We start from the raw sequence: 20,226 nt of genomic DNA on the forward strand, positions 1-20,226 counted from the left end.
ACGAGTGGTGTTCCGCAGGGATCGGTGTTGGGGCCGCTTCTTTTTATGCTGTATTTCAATAATTTAAATGATGGAATAGGTGGCTTTGTTACCACGTTTCCAGATGGTACAAAGATTGGTGGATGGGCAGGTAGTGTTGAGGAAACAGGAAGGCTGCAGAAGGACTTAGACAGATTAGGAGACTGGGCAAGAAAGTGGCAAATGAAATACAATGTTGGAAAATGCATGGTCATGCACTTTGGTAGTAGAAATAAATGTGCAGACTATTTTCTAAACGGGGAGAAAATCCAAAAGTCTGAGATGCAAAGGGACTTGGGAGTCCTTGTGCAGAATATCCTGAAGGTAACTTGCAGGTTGAGTCAGTGGTGAGGAAGGCAAAATACAATGTTAGCATTTCATGCTAAGGCTTTACAAGGCACTAGTGTGGCCTCACCTTGAGTATTGTGAACAGTTTTGGGCTCCTCTTCTAAGAAAGATGTGCTGGCATTGGAGAGGGTTCAGAGGAGGTTTACAAGGATGATTCCAGGAATGAAAGGGTTATCATGCAAGGAAAGTTTGATAGCGCTGGATCTGTACTTGCTGGAATTTAGAAGGATGAGAGGGGATCTCATTGAAACCTTTTGAATGTTTAAAGGCCAAGACAGAGTAGATGTGGAAAGAGTGTTTCCAATGGTGGTATAGTCTAGGACAGGAGGGCACAGCCTCAGAGAGAGGGGTGTCCATTTAAAACAGACGTGGAGAAATTTCTTTAGCTAGAAGGTGGTGAATTTGTGAAATTTGTTACCGCAGGCAGCTGTGAAAGCCAAGTCATTGGGTGCACGTGAGGCAGAACTTGATAGGTTCTTGGTTGGCCATGGCATCGAAGGTTACAGGGAGAAGGCCAGGGAGCAAGGCTGAGGAGGGAAAAAACAATCAGCCATGATTGAATGGCAGAGCAGGCTCAGTGGGACGTATGGCCTAATTCTGCACCTATGGTCTTATGGAATTAAAATATTTTCATCATATCACCACTCTTTAGTTACAACTTGTGAATTGCCTGAAAGGAAGGTGTTTGAACATTTTTAAAAATCTTTTTGAAATTGAAAGATATTTGAATAGGGATATATGTGGTTCTTCAGGGAAGAAGTGTGGGAGTGGATGAGAGATGGCACAGCACAATCGGCAGTCATTTGTGATGTACCATGATTTGATTATTTTAATCCTCTAAAGGGAAATAGTTTTACAACACGATCCATGTTTTGCTGATTTTTAGTAGTAAATCAACCGTTCTCATAGTGCTAATGTGGACACCCATTTATGTATCCACCCTCTCAAGGAATTTCAGTTGTTATTAAAGTTAATTAAATTTTAGGGCAGTGACCTTGAACTGGTTTGGTGTAAAACAGCCAGCAAAATAGAGTAGCAGCACAGGCTCAATAGAAGCAAGCAAAAGGCTCTTGGATAGTCAAATAATTATACAGAGATTGAAGGGACATGGGCCATGTGCAGGCAGAAGGGATTAGTTGTCATTAGCTTAAATAGTATGGCACAACACTGTAGAATGTTTGTGCTGTACTGTTCTGTTTTTTGAATCCTGCGACCAGTCCTCATTCTGTATTCCAGCCACTTGATAATTTTCCCAACAGTTCTGCATGTAATTTCTCTCAAATATCTGCCTAGCTGCTTTTTTAAAAAGCCCCAAGAAAATCTGATTCCACCAGCTTATTATCTGGAATTTTTAAAGCACCTTGCAGATCCAAGATCTCCTGAAGTCTTAATACGCATTGACATTCTCTGTCACTGTTGTAATGTAAGAAGCATGATATCCATTTTGCCCCAGTAATGTGGTACTGACTAATCTTTGAGTGATGTTGTTGAGTGATCAATATTGGTCTAGAGCTGGGGCCTATGGACCCTTCGGGTAATGGTAGGGGTCCATGGCATAAAAACGGTTGGGAACCCCTTGCCTAGAGCAGCTGGAAGAACTTCCATGGGACCCTCAGTATACCTGTGATTGAGTTCAAAGTAAATTTATTATCAATGTATGTACATATACCACGCTGTGATTCATTTTCTTGTGGGCATTCATAGCAGAACAAAGAAATATGATAGAATCAGTGAAACACTACACGCAAAGACTGATAGCAAGCAATATGCAAAAAAACCCACAAATTTTGCAAATACAAAAAAAGTTAATAAAACTGAGAACGAGTTGTAGAGCCCTTGAAGGTGAGTCCATGGGTTGTAAGATCAGAGTTGAGTTGAGTGAAGTTATCCATGTTGGTTCATAAGGCTAATGTCCTTGGTTTAAACATGGATAATAGAAATCGACCAATGTGTACTAAAGTAATGTTTGTGATATGTTTGCCAGATTTCTGAAGTAGTGCTTGCACTCATGACATTATTCCTTGGCTAGGTTATGTAAGACAATTAGTTGGTTTAGGCCTTGAGAGATTCTACAGCAAGTCCCTTCAGCAAAATAGTATGATGGATGCTATCTCCTGCACAAGCCAAATTCTTGACTCTTAGGTTTTTGTGAAATGCTGAAAAAAATCTTTACATTAAAGAAGTTGCTTTACTTACACTCCAGGCAAGTCTGATATGTTTATTAGCACTGCAAATTGAGTTGATGTTGTGAATATTTTAAAATTGAGCAATCGGTCACGTCTGGAATTATTTTTAAGAAGTGATCCAAAGAGCCTTGGGGAGCTAAGCATGACTGCTTAAAAAAAAATTAATTTGGTGGCATTGCTTCAGACAGCTCCTGGAACCATGTGGTATTTTAACAGTATTTTGACAGCAGTAATCAAACTGAAGTCATTCCAGAAGCTGTAAGTTAGCTTCTGAAACCATGGTGATAATTTTTAGTCTTCAGAATTGAGGCAAACTATGGTTCTGCCTAGACTTCCGAGTACTGGGTTGTGTGGCAGTAAGCCAAGTGTATTTTGGGTTTTGTCATTGAAATGTTTTTATTTGAAGAGACTATCTGTCTCCACAGGTATGGGGTAATGAGATCTCAACAAGGATACAATGTAAGATTAAAGCTCATAACTTTCTGTCAAATAACATTGTGGTTTTAGACATTGCTGGCTCTTGCTGTATAATTCCTATGTGGCTCATCGTGTTCACAAAACAGGTGAAAGGAGAGATTCTGGTGGTGGATGGGAGAATAATGAAGTGTTGTGCAGCCATTGACTTGTGTGCAATTTAAAGGATCCTGCCTGTTCTTGATCATTTTTGGGGATCTATTTGAAAAATCTAGGTAAAAGGAGTGATGGGACCTGCATCCAAATTCTGTGATAATAAATCACAGAAACGATGTGCATTCCAAGTAGGGAATTTCTCCTAGGCAGCATCTTACTGTTTGAATTAATCATTAAACTCAAGACCTGGGCCTCAATACCTCCTTCTGCAATTGGATCCTGGATTTCCTCACTTGTAGACCCCAGTCAGTTTGGATTGGCAAGAATATCTCCTCCACAATCTCCATCAACACAGGATCACCACAAGGATGTGTACTTAGCCCCCTGCTCCACTTGCTTTACACCCATGACTGTGGATATAAATACCACTGTCGTGGACTGTATCAAAGGGGAAGATGAATCTGCGTACTGGAGGGAGACTGAAAACTTGGCTGAATGGTGTAATGACAACAACCTCTAATTCAATGATAATAAGACTAATGAACTGATTGTAGTCTTCAGGAGAGGGAAACCAGAGGTCCGTGAGCCAGTAATCATCAGAGGATCAAAGATGGAGAGGGTCAGTAACTTTTAAATTCCTCAGTGTCACTATCTCAGAGGATCTGTCCCGGATGCACCTTATAAATATTATTGCGAAGAACACACGATGGCACTTCTGTTTCCTCGGGTCTGCAGAGGTTCAGGATGTCATTGAAAACCTTGGCAAACTTGTCTAGATCTGTTGTGGAACATGTGCTGACTGGCTGCATCCTGGTCTGGTATAGAAACACCAGTGCCTTTGAGTGGAAAATCCTTACAAAAGGTAGTGAATTCGGCCCAGGACAGCACAAGTAAAACCTTCACAACTGTTGAGCTCATCTACATGAAATATTGCTGTAGAAAATCGGCATCCATTATCAAAGATCCTCACCACCCAGGCAATGCTCTCTTCTCGCTGCTGCCATCGAGTGCCTCAGGACTCGCACCTCCAGGTTCAAGAACAGTTACTACCCCTAACCCATCATTTAAGGACTCCAAAATATTATTTCATGCTCATTATTTATTGCTTTTTATTTATATTTGCATTTGCACAGTTTGTTTACGGTTTACTGTTTACAGTTACTGTTCTATAGATTTGCTAAGTATGCCTGCAGAAAAAGAATCTGAGTTGTATGTGGTGACATGTATGTACTCTAATAAATTTTATTTTGAACTTTGAATTGTTAACTAATACAAAGTTCTGCTGTTTGTTTCTGACCTTTTGCCAATTTTTATTTCTTATACTGATTGGCCTATGTTGATTTGCAATTCATAAAGTCTCACTGTTTTCAAATCCTTGTCTACATAAGCTCTACCAGCTCTGCCTATGAGAGTGTTTTTTTGGAGTTAACACATATAGCAAATAAGTTCAGCAGAATTATCTGCAGCTTTATGTGAAAAAGACCAAGGAGCTGGTGGTAGACCTGAGGAGAGCTAAGGTACCGGTGACCCCTCTTTCCATCCGGGGAGGGGGGTCGGGTCAGTGTGGACATGGTGGAGGATTACAAATACTGGGGATACGAATTGACAATAAACTGGACTGGTCAAAGAACACTGAGGCTGTTTACAAGAAGGGACAGAGCCACCTCTATTTCCTGAGGGGACTGAGGTCCTTTAACATCTGCCGGACGATGCTGAGGATGTTCTACGAGTCTGTGGTGGCCAGTGCTATCATGTTTGCTGTTGTGTGCTGGGGCAGCAGGCTGAGGGTAGCAGACACCAACAGAATCAACAAACTCATTCGTAAGGCCAGTGATGTTGTGGGGATGGAACTGGACTCTCTGACGGTGGTGTCTGAAAAGAGGATGCTGTCTAAATTGCATGCCATCTTGGTCAATGTCTCCCATCCACTACATAATGTACTGGGTGGGCACAGGAGTACATTCAGCCAGAGACTCATTCCACCGAGATGTAGCACAGAGGGTCATAGGAAGTCATTCCTGCCTGTGGCCATCAAACTTTACAACTCCTCCCTTGGAGTGTCAGACACCCTGAGCCAATAAGCTGGTTCTGGACTTATTTCCTGTCATAATTTACATATTACTATTTAATTATTTATGGTTTTATTACTATTTAATTATTTATGGTGCAACTGTAACGAAAACCAATTTCCTGCGGGATCAATAAAGTACGACTATGACTATGTCTATGATTAACTGACTTGAGCCACCAATCTTCAGATTTGAATATGGACTGTGGACTAAATCTAAAGTGCAGCTCTGAACAATGGGTTCCAAAGACTGTGGACCACAGTTAATTTGAAGACCAGACAATACTGATTAAATTTGTTACTTGGGTGTCTGTCATGGATATGAAGAGGGAGGTATGAGGGTGGTGTGAAATTTGAAGGAAGCATTGTAAATATGGAATTGTCCTTTGATCTTTAGCATATAAGATGTTGTGTAGCATTGGGTCAGGCAGACCCCTTGCTCTTAAAGGAATCTCAATTGTGATGCCTGCTGTGTCTTATTTTGTTGAATAGAGACTGCTTTATGTCTACCAGTACTTCTCTCTAGTGACATTGTTCACACAACAGCCCTTCTCCACATCCTTCCATACACCACTATCTCTTTTCTTTCCAACCGCTCTTTTGCAGAGCCTTTCCACTTTCCTATCTTTTTCATGACCTCCTTAAATGTTAGCAAGGATTTTATTTGCTGCAGTGTGTTCTTTGCACTTGCCAACTACCAAAGAGATAGAGATTAAGGTTAGCTATATTTGTTATTCTATTCGCAATTTACTGTATAATACTGAATCATCTTCAAGTTTTCATTAATTTACTGAATTAGGAAGGCCAACATCAAATTTCAAACATTTGGGTGATCATTTTGTAACATAATATCCACATTAGAGGAGCATTGCTGAATTTCTAAGGATTACTTGGAAGTAGAATTAATCTTTCTAAGTACAAAGATCTACAAGTTCTGTGAACATACTGCTCATCCATGTACTCAAAAAATAAGTTCCTTATACTATATAACCTAGTAGAAAAACATTCTTCAGTCAAATAATTTTAGATGTTGTGAGAATAGTTTTATAAATATTGAAGTAGGACAACTTGCACATACAGAAGTCAAAACAGATGACCCTGATGAAAATGTAAATCTTTTTATGTGTCCTTAGGATAAGTATGAAGAAGAAATAGAAGTATATAAACACCATCTTGAACAGACGTACAAGCTGTGTCGTCCGTGTCAGGCAGCGGTGGAATATTACATTAAACACCAAGACCGGCAGATTCGAGCAATTCTCTTTGACCATCAGCTTCGCCGTCGAGAGACAGACAAAGCATTTGTGCAGGTATGGGTTCGATGTGCAATTACAATTAGAATTTATTCATATAGAACATACAGTACTGAGCCAAAGTCTTGGGCACCTAGATATTTTTATATAAACTTTGTTTCAGATGTTTATCTTTTGTCTTCTGCATTAGTGTGTCAGTAGAAAAGAGCAAATTTTAGATTTCCAAGCATTCATATTTTCCAGAAAAATTAAATGTTACAGAGAAATTTGTGTGTCATTAAAGAAAGTAACATATTAAGTAACAGACCACTTTTCAAATAAAAACTTGATTACTTTGCAGGCATATAGCCCTATGCATGATTAAACAAAGATAACAAGCAGGTGCTAGAGATTAATGACATAATGAGTTGAAGGAACTAAACTGATTAACTGTAATAGAAACAGGTGTAGAAGGAATGAAACTAGGTGAAGGACAACCAAACTAAAAGGTGGGGATGTGTCAAATGTGACAGTTTAACCTTCAAATCATCAATTCTTACACCATGGTGAGAGTGAGTATAGCAACAAGTCACAAGGTGGTCATCCTGCATCAATTAGCAAGGTCTCTCCCAAGCAGAAATTTTGCAGCAGACAGGAGTGTCAAGATATGTTGTCCAAGCTCTTCTGAAGTGGCACAAATAAAACGGGCAACATTGAGGATCAGAAACACAGTGGTCAGCTATGGATGCTGAGTGCAACAAATGAGAGATACATTAAATTGGTGCCCCTTCTAAATTGGAAGAAGTCCAGCTCTGCTATCAGCTCTCAACTTGCAGAAACCACTGGAACCCAAGTATACCCTTCTGCAGTCTGGAGGAGTCTTGTTAGAAATGGCTTTATGGAAGAAATGCTGCCAAAAAGTCAGTCCTCTGAAGTGGAAACAAAGCCAAGAGACTCACCTACACAGTAAAACACCAAAGGACTGATGTGCTCTGAACTGACAAATCAAAATAGAAATTTTTGGCTCAAACTGGAGGCAGTCTGTCTGTAGAAGAACTGGAGAGAGCTACATGAATGAGTGTCTGCAGCTAATAGTGAAGCATGGTGGAAGGTCCCTGCATGTTTGAGGAGGCTCCATTTCTGAACATGGAGTTGGTGATCTTGTCAGAATTAATGGAATCCTCAATGGTGAGAAATACAAGCCGATTCTCACCCATCAGGGAGGCATCTGATTGGTCTCAACTTTATTCTGCTGCAGAACAATGATTCCAAACACATGGCCAAGGTCATAAAGAACTATATTCAGTGAAAAGAAGAACAAGGAGCTATGCAACAGATGGTACGGCTTCCACAGAGCCCTGATCTTAACATCACTGAGGTTGTCTAGGATTACCTGGAGAGAGACAAGCAAGCGAGACTGCCAAAGTCTGCAGAAGAACTGTGGAAAATTCTCCAAAGTGCTTGGAACAACCCACAGGCTGATATTTTTTTTCCCTCTCTCTTATAAAACTGCACAACAGTGTACTTAAGAAAATTGATGCAGTTTTAAAGACAAAGGGTATTCACATCAAATTTGATGTGCTTTAGTTTTTGCTGTTTAATGTAATCTTTTTGATATTTGGAAACTTTTCACTATTCTTGAATGCATCTTTGCTTTACAGATCTTTTTACATGTGGTTCTGTAGAATAATACAGCGTGGTACAGATCATTTGGTCCATAATGTTGTGTCAACCTTTTAACCTATTCCAAAGTTAATTTAACCCTTGCCTCCCACATAGCCCTCCATCATTCTTTTATCCATGTGGCTATATAAGAGTCTCTTAAGTGTTCCTACCACACCCCCTAGCAAAGCATTCCATGCACTTTATTTTTAAAAAAAGTAACCTACTTCTGATATTTCCCCTAATACTTGCCTCCAATCACCTTAAAATTGTGCCCCACCCCTCCGTATTAGCCATTTCGGCTCTTTCAACAGAATTTTTGTGTCTTCTGAGAGAGCGAACAAGACTCACATTTAATGACAATTTAGCCTACATGTTTGTGCTAAAGTCCATGTTGGGACCTAAAACCACAACCTTTTAACTTGGGAGGTAGGGGTGCTGAACCTGATTCACCTAACTTTGATTTTTGAAAACTTATCGTTCTTTGTTATTTTGACCAGGATGGAATGTGGAACTTTAACAATCATTCCCTGTTTGTTAATGTTCTGACACCACTTTATGTGTGCTATTTTGATTGATTCAGTATTAAATGATGACTGATATGGTTTCTTGTTTCATGTTTGCTTGAGGCATGGTTTTAATCGTATGGTAGTAGGACCTTGTTATCCCATTTAGACACGTGATTGAAACTTTTTTCCACAAGAAGTCCCGCTCGTGTGGGTAACTGATACATTAATGTAGGTACCAAGTTTGAGCCAGAAGATTTATTTACTGTCATGTTGGTTTTGCAGATAATGTAGCTGAAATACTTTTTCTTCCAAGGCTATTTATTCAGCAGTGTGCAGAAATTATGTAGTGTAGTATTTCTGTAGGGAATATTTTCACAACTAAACTGATCCTTTGTTAGAAAGTGTTGAATCCAATTTGTGTGCAGAAAATCCTTATGAACAACATAGAGGTTATGACAAGATGGTTGCCCAGTTAGTTGCCTGTGTCCTGCACCATGCTACTTACCTGTATGTCTTGTCTATCAGCCCCTGAACCTCCTGAATGATCTGGAGTTCATCCAGTTCCAGCTCCAACTCCTTTTTTTTTAAGAAGCTGCAGCTGGATGCACTTCTTGCAGGTGTGGTTGTCAGTTTCACTAGAGGAATCGCTGCCTTCCCACATCCCACAAGCGGCGCATTTCACAGTGGGCATCCCCACTGCTCTAAATGTGCAGCAGTGAGAAAAGATGCAGAAAATGCATCATCTGCTTTGCAAGATGACCAAAACTGAATATAAATTCTTTTGAAATGATGTTTTGCTGATTAGATGCTTCTTTGGGTGAATGTCCATGATTTCAAGGCACTACTTTGAGAGTAGATTGTTTATGTCTAGAGCAATGTATTAAGAGTACATTTATACTACAGCTGTAGCACCTTTCTTCAAATTTATGCAACAATAAAAGTCAGTTTTGCCCAAATCCATGTTTAGGTCTGAAGTGAACTGGATTTTGTTTGAATTGGATTGGTCACAAATGCCAAGCATGAGTACCAAAGTACACTGATTCAACTTGTAATCTTCCAAATTCTAGTTATTCTCTGAAGTAGTTCCAGGATCCTGATGAAGGGTCTCAGCCCAAAACGTCAACTTTTTATTCCTTTCCATAGATGCTGCCTGACCTGCTGTGTTCCTCCAGTATTTTATGATTGTTGCTCTGGATTTCCAACATCTGCAGAAACTCTTGTGTTTATTATCTTCCTAATACCATTGCTCCATTTGACATTTTTGTCATCAATTCACTAACCAATAAAAAAAACCTTTAATTACTTATACTCACAATATGTCTGCAGTTTTGAAAATATTTGTTTTGATGTCCTTTTGACCCACTTCATTAAGTGTGTCCCTAGTAATTTAAATATCTTATAATGATATCCTCTTATCTGTAATGTCATTCTAGTTAACCTGTGTTATTCCTTCCTAATCCTGGTTCCGTTTGGGTTTGTGCTGAGGGAGGCATTCCTAGTAAATGTGCATCTCAGTCAGTCACAAGCTAGCAAAGATTTGTTTGTGGCAGTGCTTTAATAAAAACTGCCTTTCACAGCCACAGAATGTTGCAAAGTGCTTAATGTTTAATGGTGGTGTATTTCTTATTGCTGTGTAGAGGAAAATACAACATCCAGAAACCCAACAACTGAAAACCTATTTATTTTTTTAATGTGATGTGAACATTGCTATGGGCAATGCTTGTATTTATTCAAACAGTGAACTGAGGAGACAGTTGTAAGTTTACCATATTGATAAGGTCAAGAGTCACGGTTAAGTAGGCTGTCAAATTTCTGAAGTGTCAGCACAGATTATGTAACCAGTTTGGAAGTGGTGTTGGTAGCCTGTTGACTTGACAACATTTCTATTGCTGTTTCATTTATACAACATTTCTGTTGTACAAATTTAAAATCAAAGGATATTTATTTTTAATAAAGGATAAAACATTCTTAATTGTGAGAATTTTAAACACAAATCTTTGCAGATGTGGAAAGGATCTGTACCTAATCTTGTGAAAGAGATAAATATGAAAGCATGGGGGAAGCCAATTCTGATGTTGAAGGGAATTGTGTAAATACCAGAGCTCTGGGGAAGGCTGGAGCAAATAAGACTATGAGACATAGGATCAGAATTAAGCCACTTGGCTCATCAATTCTACTCTAGCATTCCATCATGGCTGATTTATTGTCCCTCTTAACCCTGTTCTGCCTTCTCCCTGTAACCTTTGATACCGTTACTAATCAAGAACCTATCAATCTCTGTTTGAAATATACCCAATGTCATAGATGTTTTCTTATCCAAAAAGCTGGCATATTATAATTGCGTATTTTCTGCTGTTTGGTTTTAAGTTGCTAAAATTATACCTACAGTGCATTTGCTCTTTATTTTACAGAGTTCCCATTATTCCGGCCTTTCTACTCCATTTCGAGTATTATTTCTTCGATTCATGGCCTTTGTCTGTGGTGCTGTATTGGTTGCCATGGCAATTTATGGCTCAGGTGATCAACATGAGGTCCAAAAGACCACTACTGAAATGCCCGCACCCGATCTGCTACTGCATCCATCCAGCAATGACAGCAAAACCATTTCTCCGTCGGTACACAGTGCTGCCCTGAATGCCATAGCCTGGCAAGAGCTGCTGGAGATGGTGCCGGAGAGAATGGTGATCAACCTGCAAGCTGCATGGGACTACGGGAAGAACCACCAAATGGCTGTAGTTGCCACTGGCCTCTTCACTTGCTTATTGGCTGTTCTTATGGCTGGACGTATTAGGTGAGTCACATTTCTCTTCTTTGTCATTCATTTGATGAGTATATTGGACAAGGCTGTCATTTATCGTCCTGAACTGAATGGCGAAATCTGGTGATTTCTATAGTTGTAGTTCATACATTATGAGTAAGTTTTCCTAACCTGAGAGTTGTGCATTAACTGGGACCACATTTATTCCACTATGTTGCCTGTCTGATGGATTTCTTTCTCCTGATGTCAGGCATGGTCTGGGACAGGGGCTGGATGATCTGAGCTTTGTGCTGTAAACCTGGGCATCTATGGTGTTGCTGATCAAAACTTTAGGGAGCATCTGTGAAAGTAAATTTGTTTTTGTGGGCGGAGGGAGGGAGCGGTAGGAGGAGAGACAAAGGGTTAGGGTATGAGAGAGATTGGGCTTTGACTGTCACTCCTCCCCACCGCCCCCAATACACACACACATCCTTCCACACCGTTACCGTTGTCCAGCCACAATTTAATATTATCAAAGGCGGATGGACTTTAGTCATTTCCTTTTCCTGAATGCCAGTTTCATTTACCAGTGAATGTGTCAGAATACTGGATGACGGAAAATATTGCTTTGTGAATCTCAACTTTAATATCCAGATTTGGTGCATAGTTGTTGCTGTACATATTTCAGGTGGTAACTTGGAGCTGTTTATTTTTCAATGGAGAACGGGGGTATCCAGTTCTGATTAGAAGCATTAAAGCAGTACAAGTAATGCCAGATTCCTATGTTCTATATTAGAAACAACTTGCACAATGAAAGACGTGTAGACAAGGTACAAGAGCTGTTGTTGCCCAGACAATCGTACCGTGGCAAGAATCACAGAGCGAATGATTTGCCATCCTTGCTCAATCCAAATATTTCGGGATGCACACTTGTACTGGCACTTAGTTCTGATGGCAAGAGATAAATTTCTCCCTAGGAGATTTGATGATAACTTCCTGGTTAAAATTACTTGGCATTGATGCAATGTAGAAGAGAAATTGTAGCAGCATATGCATTCAGAAAATAAAGCATTTCCAGTACTGCTGTACATAGCAATTGAGTAATTTTCTGCTGGTTTATAAAAATGCTGCTATAGAGTTTGTATGGAGTTGACTTGCATTACTTTTTATGCAGTTCATAATTGCTCTTTCCTGTGATGATAAATACCATCTTTGAAATCTTGCACAATTTTTGCTTAGAGTTATTGCTGAAGGTGAAGATTGATTCTAATTTGTTTGTGCAAGCGTAGCTTTTAATTAGTATATTGCATTGCTTGCACCTGTATTCAGTGGTGATTAGTCCAACATGCTTATGGAGGGTTGCTATGGGGGAATAGTATCCAGATTTGCCCAATTTGATTCACATGACTCATTCAGGATGTGGAGATGGGGATTCAGGACCCTAATGGAGATGTATTAATGGAGATTTAACTTGTTGTAATGGGACATTGCAAGAATAGGTACAAGTACAGGTTTCCCCCGCTATCTGAAGGTAGAACGTTCCTATGAAACGGTTCGTAAGCGGAAATGTCATAAAGCGAAGAAGCAATTACCATTTATTTATATGGGAAAATTCTGTGAGCATTCGCAGACCCAAAAATAACCTACCAAATCATGCCAAATAACATATAAAACCTAAAATAACAGTAACATATAGTAAAAGCAGGAATGATATGATAAATACACAGCCTATATAAAGTAGAAATACTTCTCTAGAACGATTGCCTGCACAGATCTCCGTAGTGAAAATCTCATGCAAGCGCTGTTGGCATAAACGCACTCTCCAGTAACCTTTAAACTATGAAGCTGCTAAATCTACTAAATAACACGTAAAAATACACAGCCTATATAAAGTAGAAATAATGTATGTACAGTGTAGTATCACTTACCGGAATTGGGAAAACAGCGCCGAGCACACTGATGATGGTGTGTTAGACTCAGTCGTCGCAGGCTGGGTGGTGCAGTGGCCCCCACACTCCGGGCCACCGACCCGATACATTGCCGCGAAGAACACAGCGGTAGCCGGGAGGCACACAGCACATCTTTAAGAAAAAGGCCGAAATAAACATGCTAATTAATTAGGTGCTGCCCGGCACGTAAATGTCAGCGCAGATCAGAGGCGATTGCCGATTGCATCGCCTCCGCCCTGGGCCAACAATTACGTGCTAGGCGGCACCTAATTAATTAGCATGTTTATTTCGGTTTTTTTGCTATGTGCCTCCCGGCTACCGCTGCGTTCTTCACGAATCGGTACAGTATCTGTCCGGGGCCCGAGTGGTGGGACACGGGGGTGTCATCTCATCGTCGATCAGGGCAGGCAGCTCATCTTCTCCTATGACTGCCCACCTCGATGTCGAAGGTCGAGGTTCGTCGTCTGCTGTGGCTGATGTGGAAGGCTTGCTTGACTGCTGAGCCTCGTGCATTTTTCTATCATACAGTTGTTTGTAAGCACTCAAACCATCCTGCAAATATCCCCTAAACCTATGTACCCTTTCAAAATTAAAGTCATACTTTATCATTGCAGGGAAAATCTCAATGCGGTTGCTTCACTCTGCATTCGGTTTCGATTGTTATCCTTTCCTCTTCCAATTGTGTCAGCTCTTCATCTATCAGTTCTTGGTCATGGGATGCCAAAACCTCTTCAACATCATCTTCGTCAACTTCCACAAGCCAAACTCACTTCGTCCTTGCTTCGTTCACCATGATTGAAACGCTTAATTATGTCTAGTTGTACGCTAAGTGTAACACCCTTACTCTTTCAGGCTTTTCCAACACCTTAGAACTCATCTTGCAAACAGCTACTCCATGCAGCATGTTAAAGCAATGCCGTTCTGAATCTGGGGGACAGCAGCTGCCTTTTATCGCGCACTGATTCTTTTATCGCACGCTGCCTTTCTTTGTAACAGTGAAAACACCTTCTGAAAGTGAAAACAGGGTACTAATGTAGGTCTTTCGTAACAGTGAGGTTTCGTAAAGCGAACGTTCGAAAAGCGGGGGACACCTGTATTGCCAGTAGTTAGCCCACTTTCTTTACTTTTTGGTTAAGCATCCTTAGGAGCTTTTTAAATACTTGTGACCTCTTCGGCCTTCTCTTGTTCGCTATCAGGTGATGAAGTAAGTCTAATTTGCAATACTGATATCCTTTAGAAACTGTAGAACAAAGCTTTAAAAACAGCCAAGCCATTTGTACTTGATGTGATGCAAAGCAATAATGTTGTTTCTGGGCTTCATGATTAAAATGAGCTTGCACTTTTGAATACATTTCAAATTACAACATTATTAGCCATTTCTGGATTCAATCCACCATAAAGTCTTTTAATTTACTTAGGAGCAGAAGTAGGCCATTTGGCCCATTGAGTCTGGTCCACCTTCCCATCGTGACTGTTTTTTTTTTATCCCTCTCAACTGAATTCTCCTGCCTTCTCCCTGTAACCTTTAACACCCCAATTAAACAGGAACCTATCAACCTCAACCTTAAATATACCCAATGACTTGCCCCCTTCCAATCTACTTTGTCCAGCTTCTCTCTCATGCTTCCAATTTCCTTTACTCCACTGTAATACTGATGCATTCAATTTTACCTCCTCAAACTGCAGGGTGAATTATATCGTGTTATGGTCACTGCCTCCTAAGGGTACCTTTACCTTAAGCTTCCTAATCAAATCTGGGTCAATACATAACACCCAATCGAGAATTGCCATTAGAGAATATTGCCATTATTCTCTTAGTGGGCTCAACTACAAGATGCTTTAAAAAGCCATCTTGTAGGCATTCTACAAACTCTCCCTCTTGGGATTCAGCACCAGCCTGAGTTTTCCCAATCTAGATACATATCGAAATTCCCCATGACTATCTTAACATTGCCTTTTTGACATTCCTTTTCAATCTCCTATTGTAATTTTAGGTCATATTTTTGTTACTGTTTGGAGACCTGTACATGCCTCCTTTCAGGGTGTTTTTACCTTGCAGTTTCTTAGCTTTATCCACAATGATTCTATGCCTTCTAATCCTATGTCACATATTGCTAAGGATTTTATTTATTTATTTACTTACTTACTTACTTACTGACTGACCGACCAACCAACAGAGCCACTGGCTGCATGCCTGTCCTTTCGATACAACGTGTATCATTGGATGTTAAGCTCCCAACTATGATCTTTCAGCTACAACTCGCAGGTGTCCATAACATCATACCTGCCAATATTTAACTGTGCCACAAAATCATCTATTTTATTCTGTACACAGTGTTCATTCAAATACAGTATATTCCTAGTTCTGTGTTCATCACCCATTTTGATTTTGCCCCCATGTTATACTTAATTCATCCCAGTGACTGCAATTTTGCCTGTCATCTGCCTGTCCTTTGTCACCATCTCACTACACAATGCATTGACTTGTATACCAACTGTCCCATCCTCAGCCTTGTCACTCCAATTTCCATCCCTCAGCCAAATTAGTCTAAACCCTCCACACACCTCCAGCAAACCTGCCAACAAGGATATTGGTCCCTTCGGGTTCAGGTGCAACACATCGTTATTGTACAGCTCATACTTTTGCCAGAAGACATCCCAGTGATCCAGAATCTGAAACCCTGTCCCATACACCAATTTCTCAGCTACGCATTCATTTGCTAAATTATCCTATTACTCTCACTGGCACGTGGCACAGGCAGCAATCCTGAGATTACTACCCTGCAGGACCTGTTTTTCAACATAATGCTTAAGTCATTATTTTCTCCCTTCAGGACCTCGTCCCTTTTCCTACCTATGCTGTTGTTTCCAATACGAATTACGCTTTTCGGCTGATCGCCCTCCTCCTTTAGGATGCCATGGATCCAATCCAAGACATCCCTGACCCTGGCACCTGAGAAGCAACATCCAACTGACAATAATTTGACATTGATCAAAATTGCTCAGGGTTATGTACTCTTTTTATCGAGGGAGTTGATGTTTAAAAACTGGCTATTCAAGTGCTGGTGTTCACTAGAATCTATTTCACGTCAGTGCTGTCCTTTTTCAATGGATTTGTTTATTAACCTTCTAACATTGTTCAGTGAGAGCTATGTTTGCAAAAATCTGCTCTATAATTTGCTAAAACCTATCAGCCAACAAGGTAACCACCAAGGCATTTTTGCCTGTAGAACTGCTGCTCACTGGATGGCTTTTGTTTCTCGCACCATTCTCTGTAAACTCTCAGCAATTTCTGAGATACTCAAACCACCCCACCTGGCACCAACAATCATTCAACAGTCAAAGTTACTTAGATCACATTTCTTGTCCATTCTCATGTTTGGTCTGAACAACAACTGAACCTTATTACCATTTTTATGTATTGAGTTGCTGCCACCTGATCGGCTGACTAGATATTTACATTAACAAATAGGTGTACCTCATAAAGTGGCCATTGAGTGTGTATTGAAAGTCTGCACAGTTTAGGGACGCCACTTTTAGCTGTCATAGTTCACATTACAGCGCTTTGCCAAAGACTGGCAGCTAAAGAGAAAGTCAGTAATCCAGCTAAAGTCTTGCAGATCTTAATTCCTAATTATGGCCTCTCAAGTGGCAGAAGTGGAGTGTGAGGGTAGAGAGCACCTACCTACCCAGTCTACTTGATTTGACTGCAGAAGAATCCAGCCTTCTTGAGACTACCATACATAATTCTGCTACAGTAACACTAAGCAGCATTAAATATTGCAAAGCATCTTACTCTGATTTAACTCCTTGAAACAGCCATTAATTAATCCCATTCATCTTTTGGCACAGTTCTGAAAATTTCTCGAATATGTATCTAATTCTCTTTAGGAAAATTACTGTGCATATGCTTTCATATTTCCTCTTCAATGGTGAATTCTGAAATTTTGTAAGTTGCTGACTTTAAACAAAAAAAAATCCCTTGAATTGTTTAATAGTTATCAAATTTAAGGTACCACTGGAGAGAAACTGAAATATTCAGACTTTAATCTGATATTATTCTCCTCTATAGCAGTGAAGTTAATGAGAAGATTTAGCCGGCAGATTCATATTCACCCAAATGAATATAGATTTTTCTATTAAAGTGGATTCATCTCCAGAAACCACAGGTTTAAGATAATTGCAGAAGAACCAATGAAAGATCATGTAATGAATTATCTGGAATCACTGCTAGCTGGTAGAGGCAGATAGTGACCTTAAGTCAATTTTAAATAAAACTGCAAGATGTGTGCAAAGAACACTTGACTAGGATAATTGGAGGACTCTTTACAAATGGATGAGGCCAGGTTCCTCTCCTAAACGGTTTGATTTTTACCATACCGAAGTGGAGGATACAGAGTGCAAGTCAACCTTCTCCTTCTAAGAAAGTGGGCAGGTACCTCATTATAGACACAAGAAACAGTGGAGGTGAATAATCTGTCAATGTTCTGGGCAGAGACCCTCCATCATGACTGGAAAAGGGGGGGGCAGGCGCCAGAATTAGAAGGTGTGGCGGGGGAGGTAGGAGTGCAAGCTGGCAGGTGATAGGTGAAGCCATCTGAGGGTGTAGGTAGATGGGTGGGGTAAGGGAGGAATAAAGTAAGAAGCTGGCAGGTGATGGGTGGCAAAGCTAAAAGGCTGAAGGAGGAATCTGATAGGACAGGACAGTGGACCATCAGATGAAAGGAAGGAAGAAGGGCACTAGAGGTGATGGGTAGATGAGAAGAAAAGGGGTGAGCATGTAACCAGAATGGGGAATGGAAAGAGGGGGTGAGAAATTACCATAGTTAAGGAAATCAATGTTCACACCATCAGGCTGGTTTGTTAGTTTGAATTGTGGCTTTTTAGCTGCTGTAAACTGGTTCATGCAGTTTCTCTTGCCTCTGTTTATTTGGAACATTGTTTTAAAGTATCTAATTTTCTTCCACATCAAATTCCCCTAGGTTGCGGAGAATTGACGCAATGGCTTCTCTTCTGTGGCTGGCCGTGATGAGTTTGTATTTGGTGGAGGATTACCTGCAGACTGATGCTCCTGGGTGGCTCGACACTCTGAAACTCAGCACCACCTCCTTGTGTTGCTTAGTGGGATTCACTGCAGCCATCGCTACTCGGAAGTCAACTGGCCATCGGCAATACAGAGCACGAAGGTCAGAATCTGAACAATGAACAGTGGCAGCATATGAACTCTTGTGTAACTGATTCTGTCCTCCTACAGTGGAATGCTGTTTCTTATTTTGCTTTCCCAACATTTGGTTGTCTCCTGAGGAGTTTAAAGTTGCAGCATCATTATTCTTTGACCTATGTGCATGAGCTGGACTTGACAATCCTATAAAATCAAACCTCACGTCTGTATACTCTTTTCCATGGAATTTAGGCTAAATTTACTTTCATTAGGCACAAATTCAAATGTCATCATATTTCTTGGATGATCTTGGAATATTATAGGTCACATAATTGCTATTAACTTACTTAAAGACTGTCAATAGATCTTTAAGCATAATTCACATGCACACAAATTGCTGTAATGTTAGTTTAACACTTTAATTGACCATAAAGCCAATTAATGTGGCCATTTGGCCCAGAGTCTGTTCCACCATTCCATCATGCCTTGATTTATCCCTCTCAACCCCCGTTCTCCAGACATCTCCCCGTAACCTTTGATGCCCTTACCAATCAAGAACCTATCAACATCTGATTTAAATATACTTAATGATGACCTGCACAACCACCAGTGGCAATGAATTCCACAGATTCACCACCCTCTGGCTAAAAAAAATTCCTCCTCTTCTCTGTTCAAAAGGTATGTCCTTGTATTCTAAGGCTGTGCCCTCTGGACTGAGAATCTCCCACTGTAGGAAACATTCTTTCCAAGTTCAGTCTATCTAGGTCTTTCAGTATTTGATAAGTTTCAGTGAGATCCCCCTCATTCTTCTAAACTCCATCAAGTTCAGGCCCAGAACTATCAAACACTCCTCATATGTTAATCCTTTCTTTCTCTAGATCATTCTCATGAACTTCCTCTGAACCATTTTCAGTGCCAGAACATCCTTTCTTAAGGGGCCCAAAGCTGCTCACAGTACTCCAAATTATGCACATTAATAGCAAAACAGGGGCATTCATTTTTTAAAAAAAAATCTTAGAGCTTGTTTGCTGGTTGTGAAGGGAAGTGTTTCCATTGAAATTGTTCCATCTAAGCACTCTGTGCAGTCCTAAAGACCAGGTGTTTGAAACACAAGTGTCCTTGTCCTGAGGTCCACCATGTTCATAGGCCAGCTTAATTAAAATGAACTGGTCTGCTCCTTTGTTTTATATAAAAAGCATGAAATGAAAAATAACCTTTAAAATATTAAATTAATAAATATTATGAAAGAATGGCATACCTAAACAATTCAATAGCTCAAATCAGAATTGGGGGCATTTTGTTTATTCCGATTAGGGTTCTCAGCCTACCCTCAGAGTCAAACATTACTACAGGGGCAATTGGTGTCCAAAGCAACACACAAAATGCTGGAGGAATTCAGCAGGTCAGGCAGCATCCATGTAGAGCAACATTTCCCAACCTGGGGTCCACAGACCCCTTAATGATATTGGTCTGTGGCATAAAAAGGGTTGGGAACCCCTGATGTAAAGGAATAAGCAGTCATATTTTGGGCTGAGACCCTTTTTCAGAACTGGAAATGAAGGGGGATGAAACTAGAAATAAGGAGGGGGGAAGGGAAGAAGCACAAACTTGCAGGCGATAGGTGAAAGCAGGTGAGGGAGGTGGTGAGTGGGTGAGGGAGGGGGGGATGAAGTGAGAAACTGGAAGGTGACCAAAGCCTTAACTGGCTCTAATCTGAGAGCTGATCACCTATGCTTAGCTGTGCCCACTATGGCGAGCAATTAAACTGAATCCTGGTGCTAATAAT

At 40.4% G+C, this 20,226-nt stretch overlaps 1 protein-coding gene across 6 annotated transcripts in view; it reads left to right on the top strand.

Moving 5' to 3' along the window:
• The window catches only part of tmem201 (transmembrane protein 201), a 184,835-nt gene that overhangs the window by 34,361 nt on the left and 130,248 nt on the right, over window positions 1-20,226 (top strand). For 5 of the 6 annotated variants that reach the window (XM_072245174.1, XM_072245173.1, XM_072245172.1 and 2 more), the window contains exons 4-6: window positions 6,324-6,500; window positions 11,005-11,384; window positions 18,262-18,465. In XM_072245174.1, the coding sequence (XP_072101275.1) occupies window positions 6,324-6,500; window positions 11,005-11,384; window positions 18,262-18,465 (761 nt within the window). Of the gene's footprint in view, window positions 1-6,323; window positions 6,501-11,004; window positions 11,385-18,261; window positions 20,076-20,226 lie in introns of those variants that run through there. The other variant, XM_072245178.1, reaches the window with a different exon arrangement.

This window comes from Mobula birostris, chromosome 27 (genome assembly GCF_030028105.1).
Source record: "Mobula birostris isolate sMobBir1 chromosome 27, sMobBir1.hap1, whole genome shotgun sequence".
Taxonomy (NCBI): Eukaryota; Metazoa; Chordata; class Chondrichthyes; order Myliobatiformes; family Myliobatidae; genus Mobula; species Mobula birostris.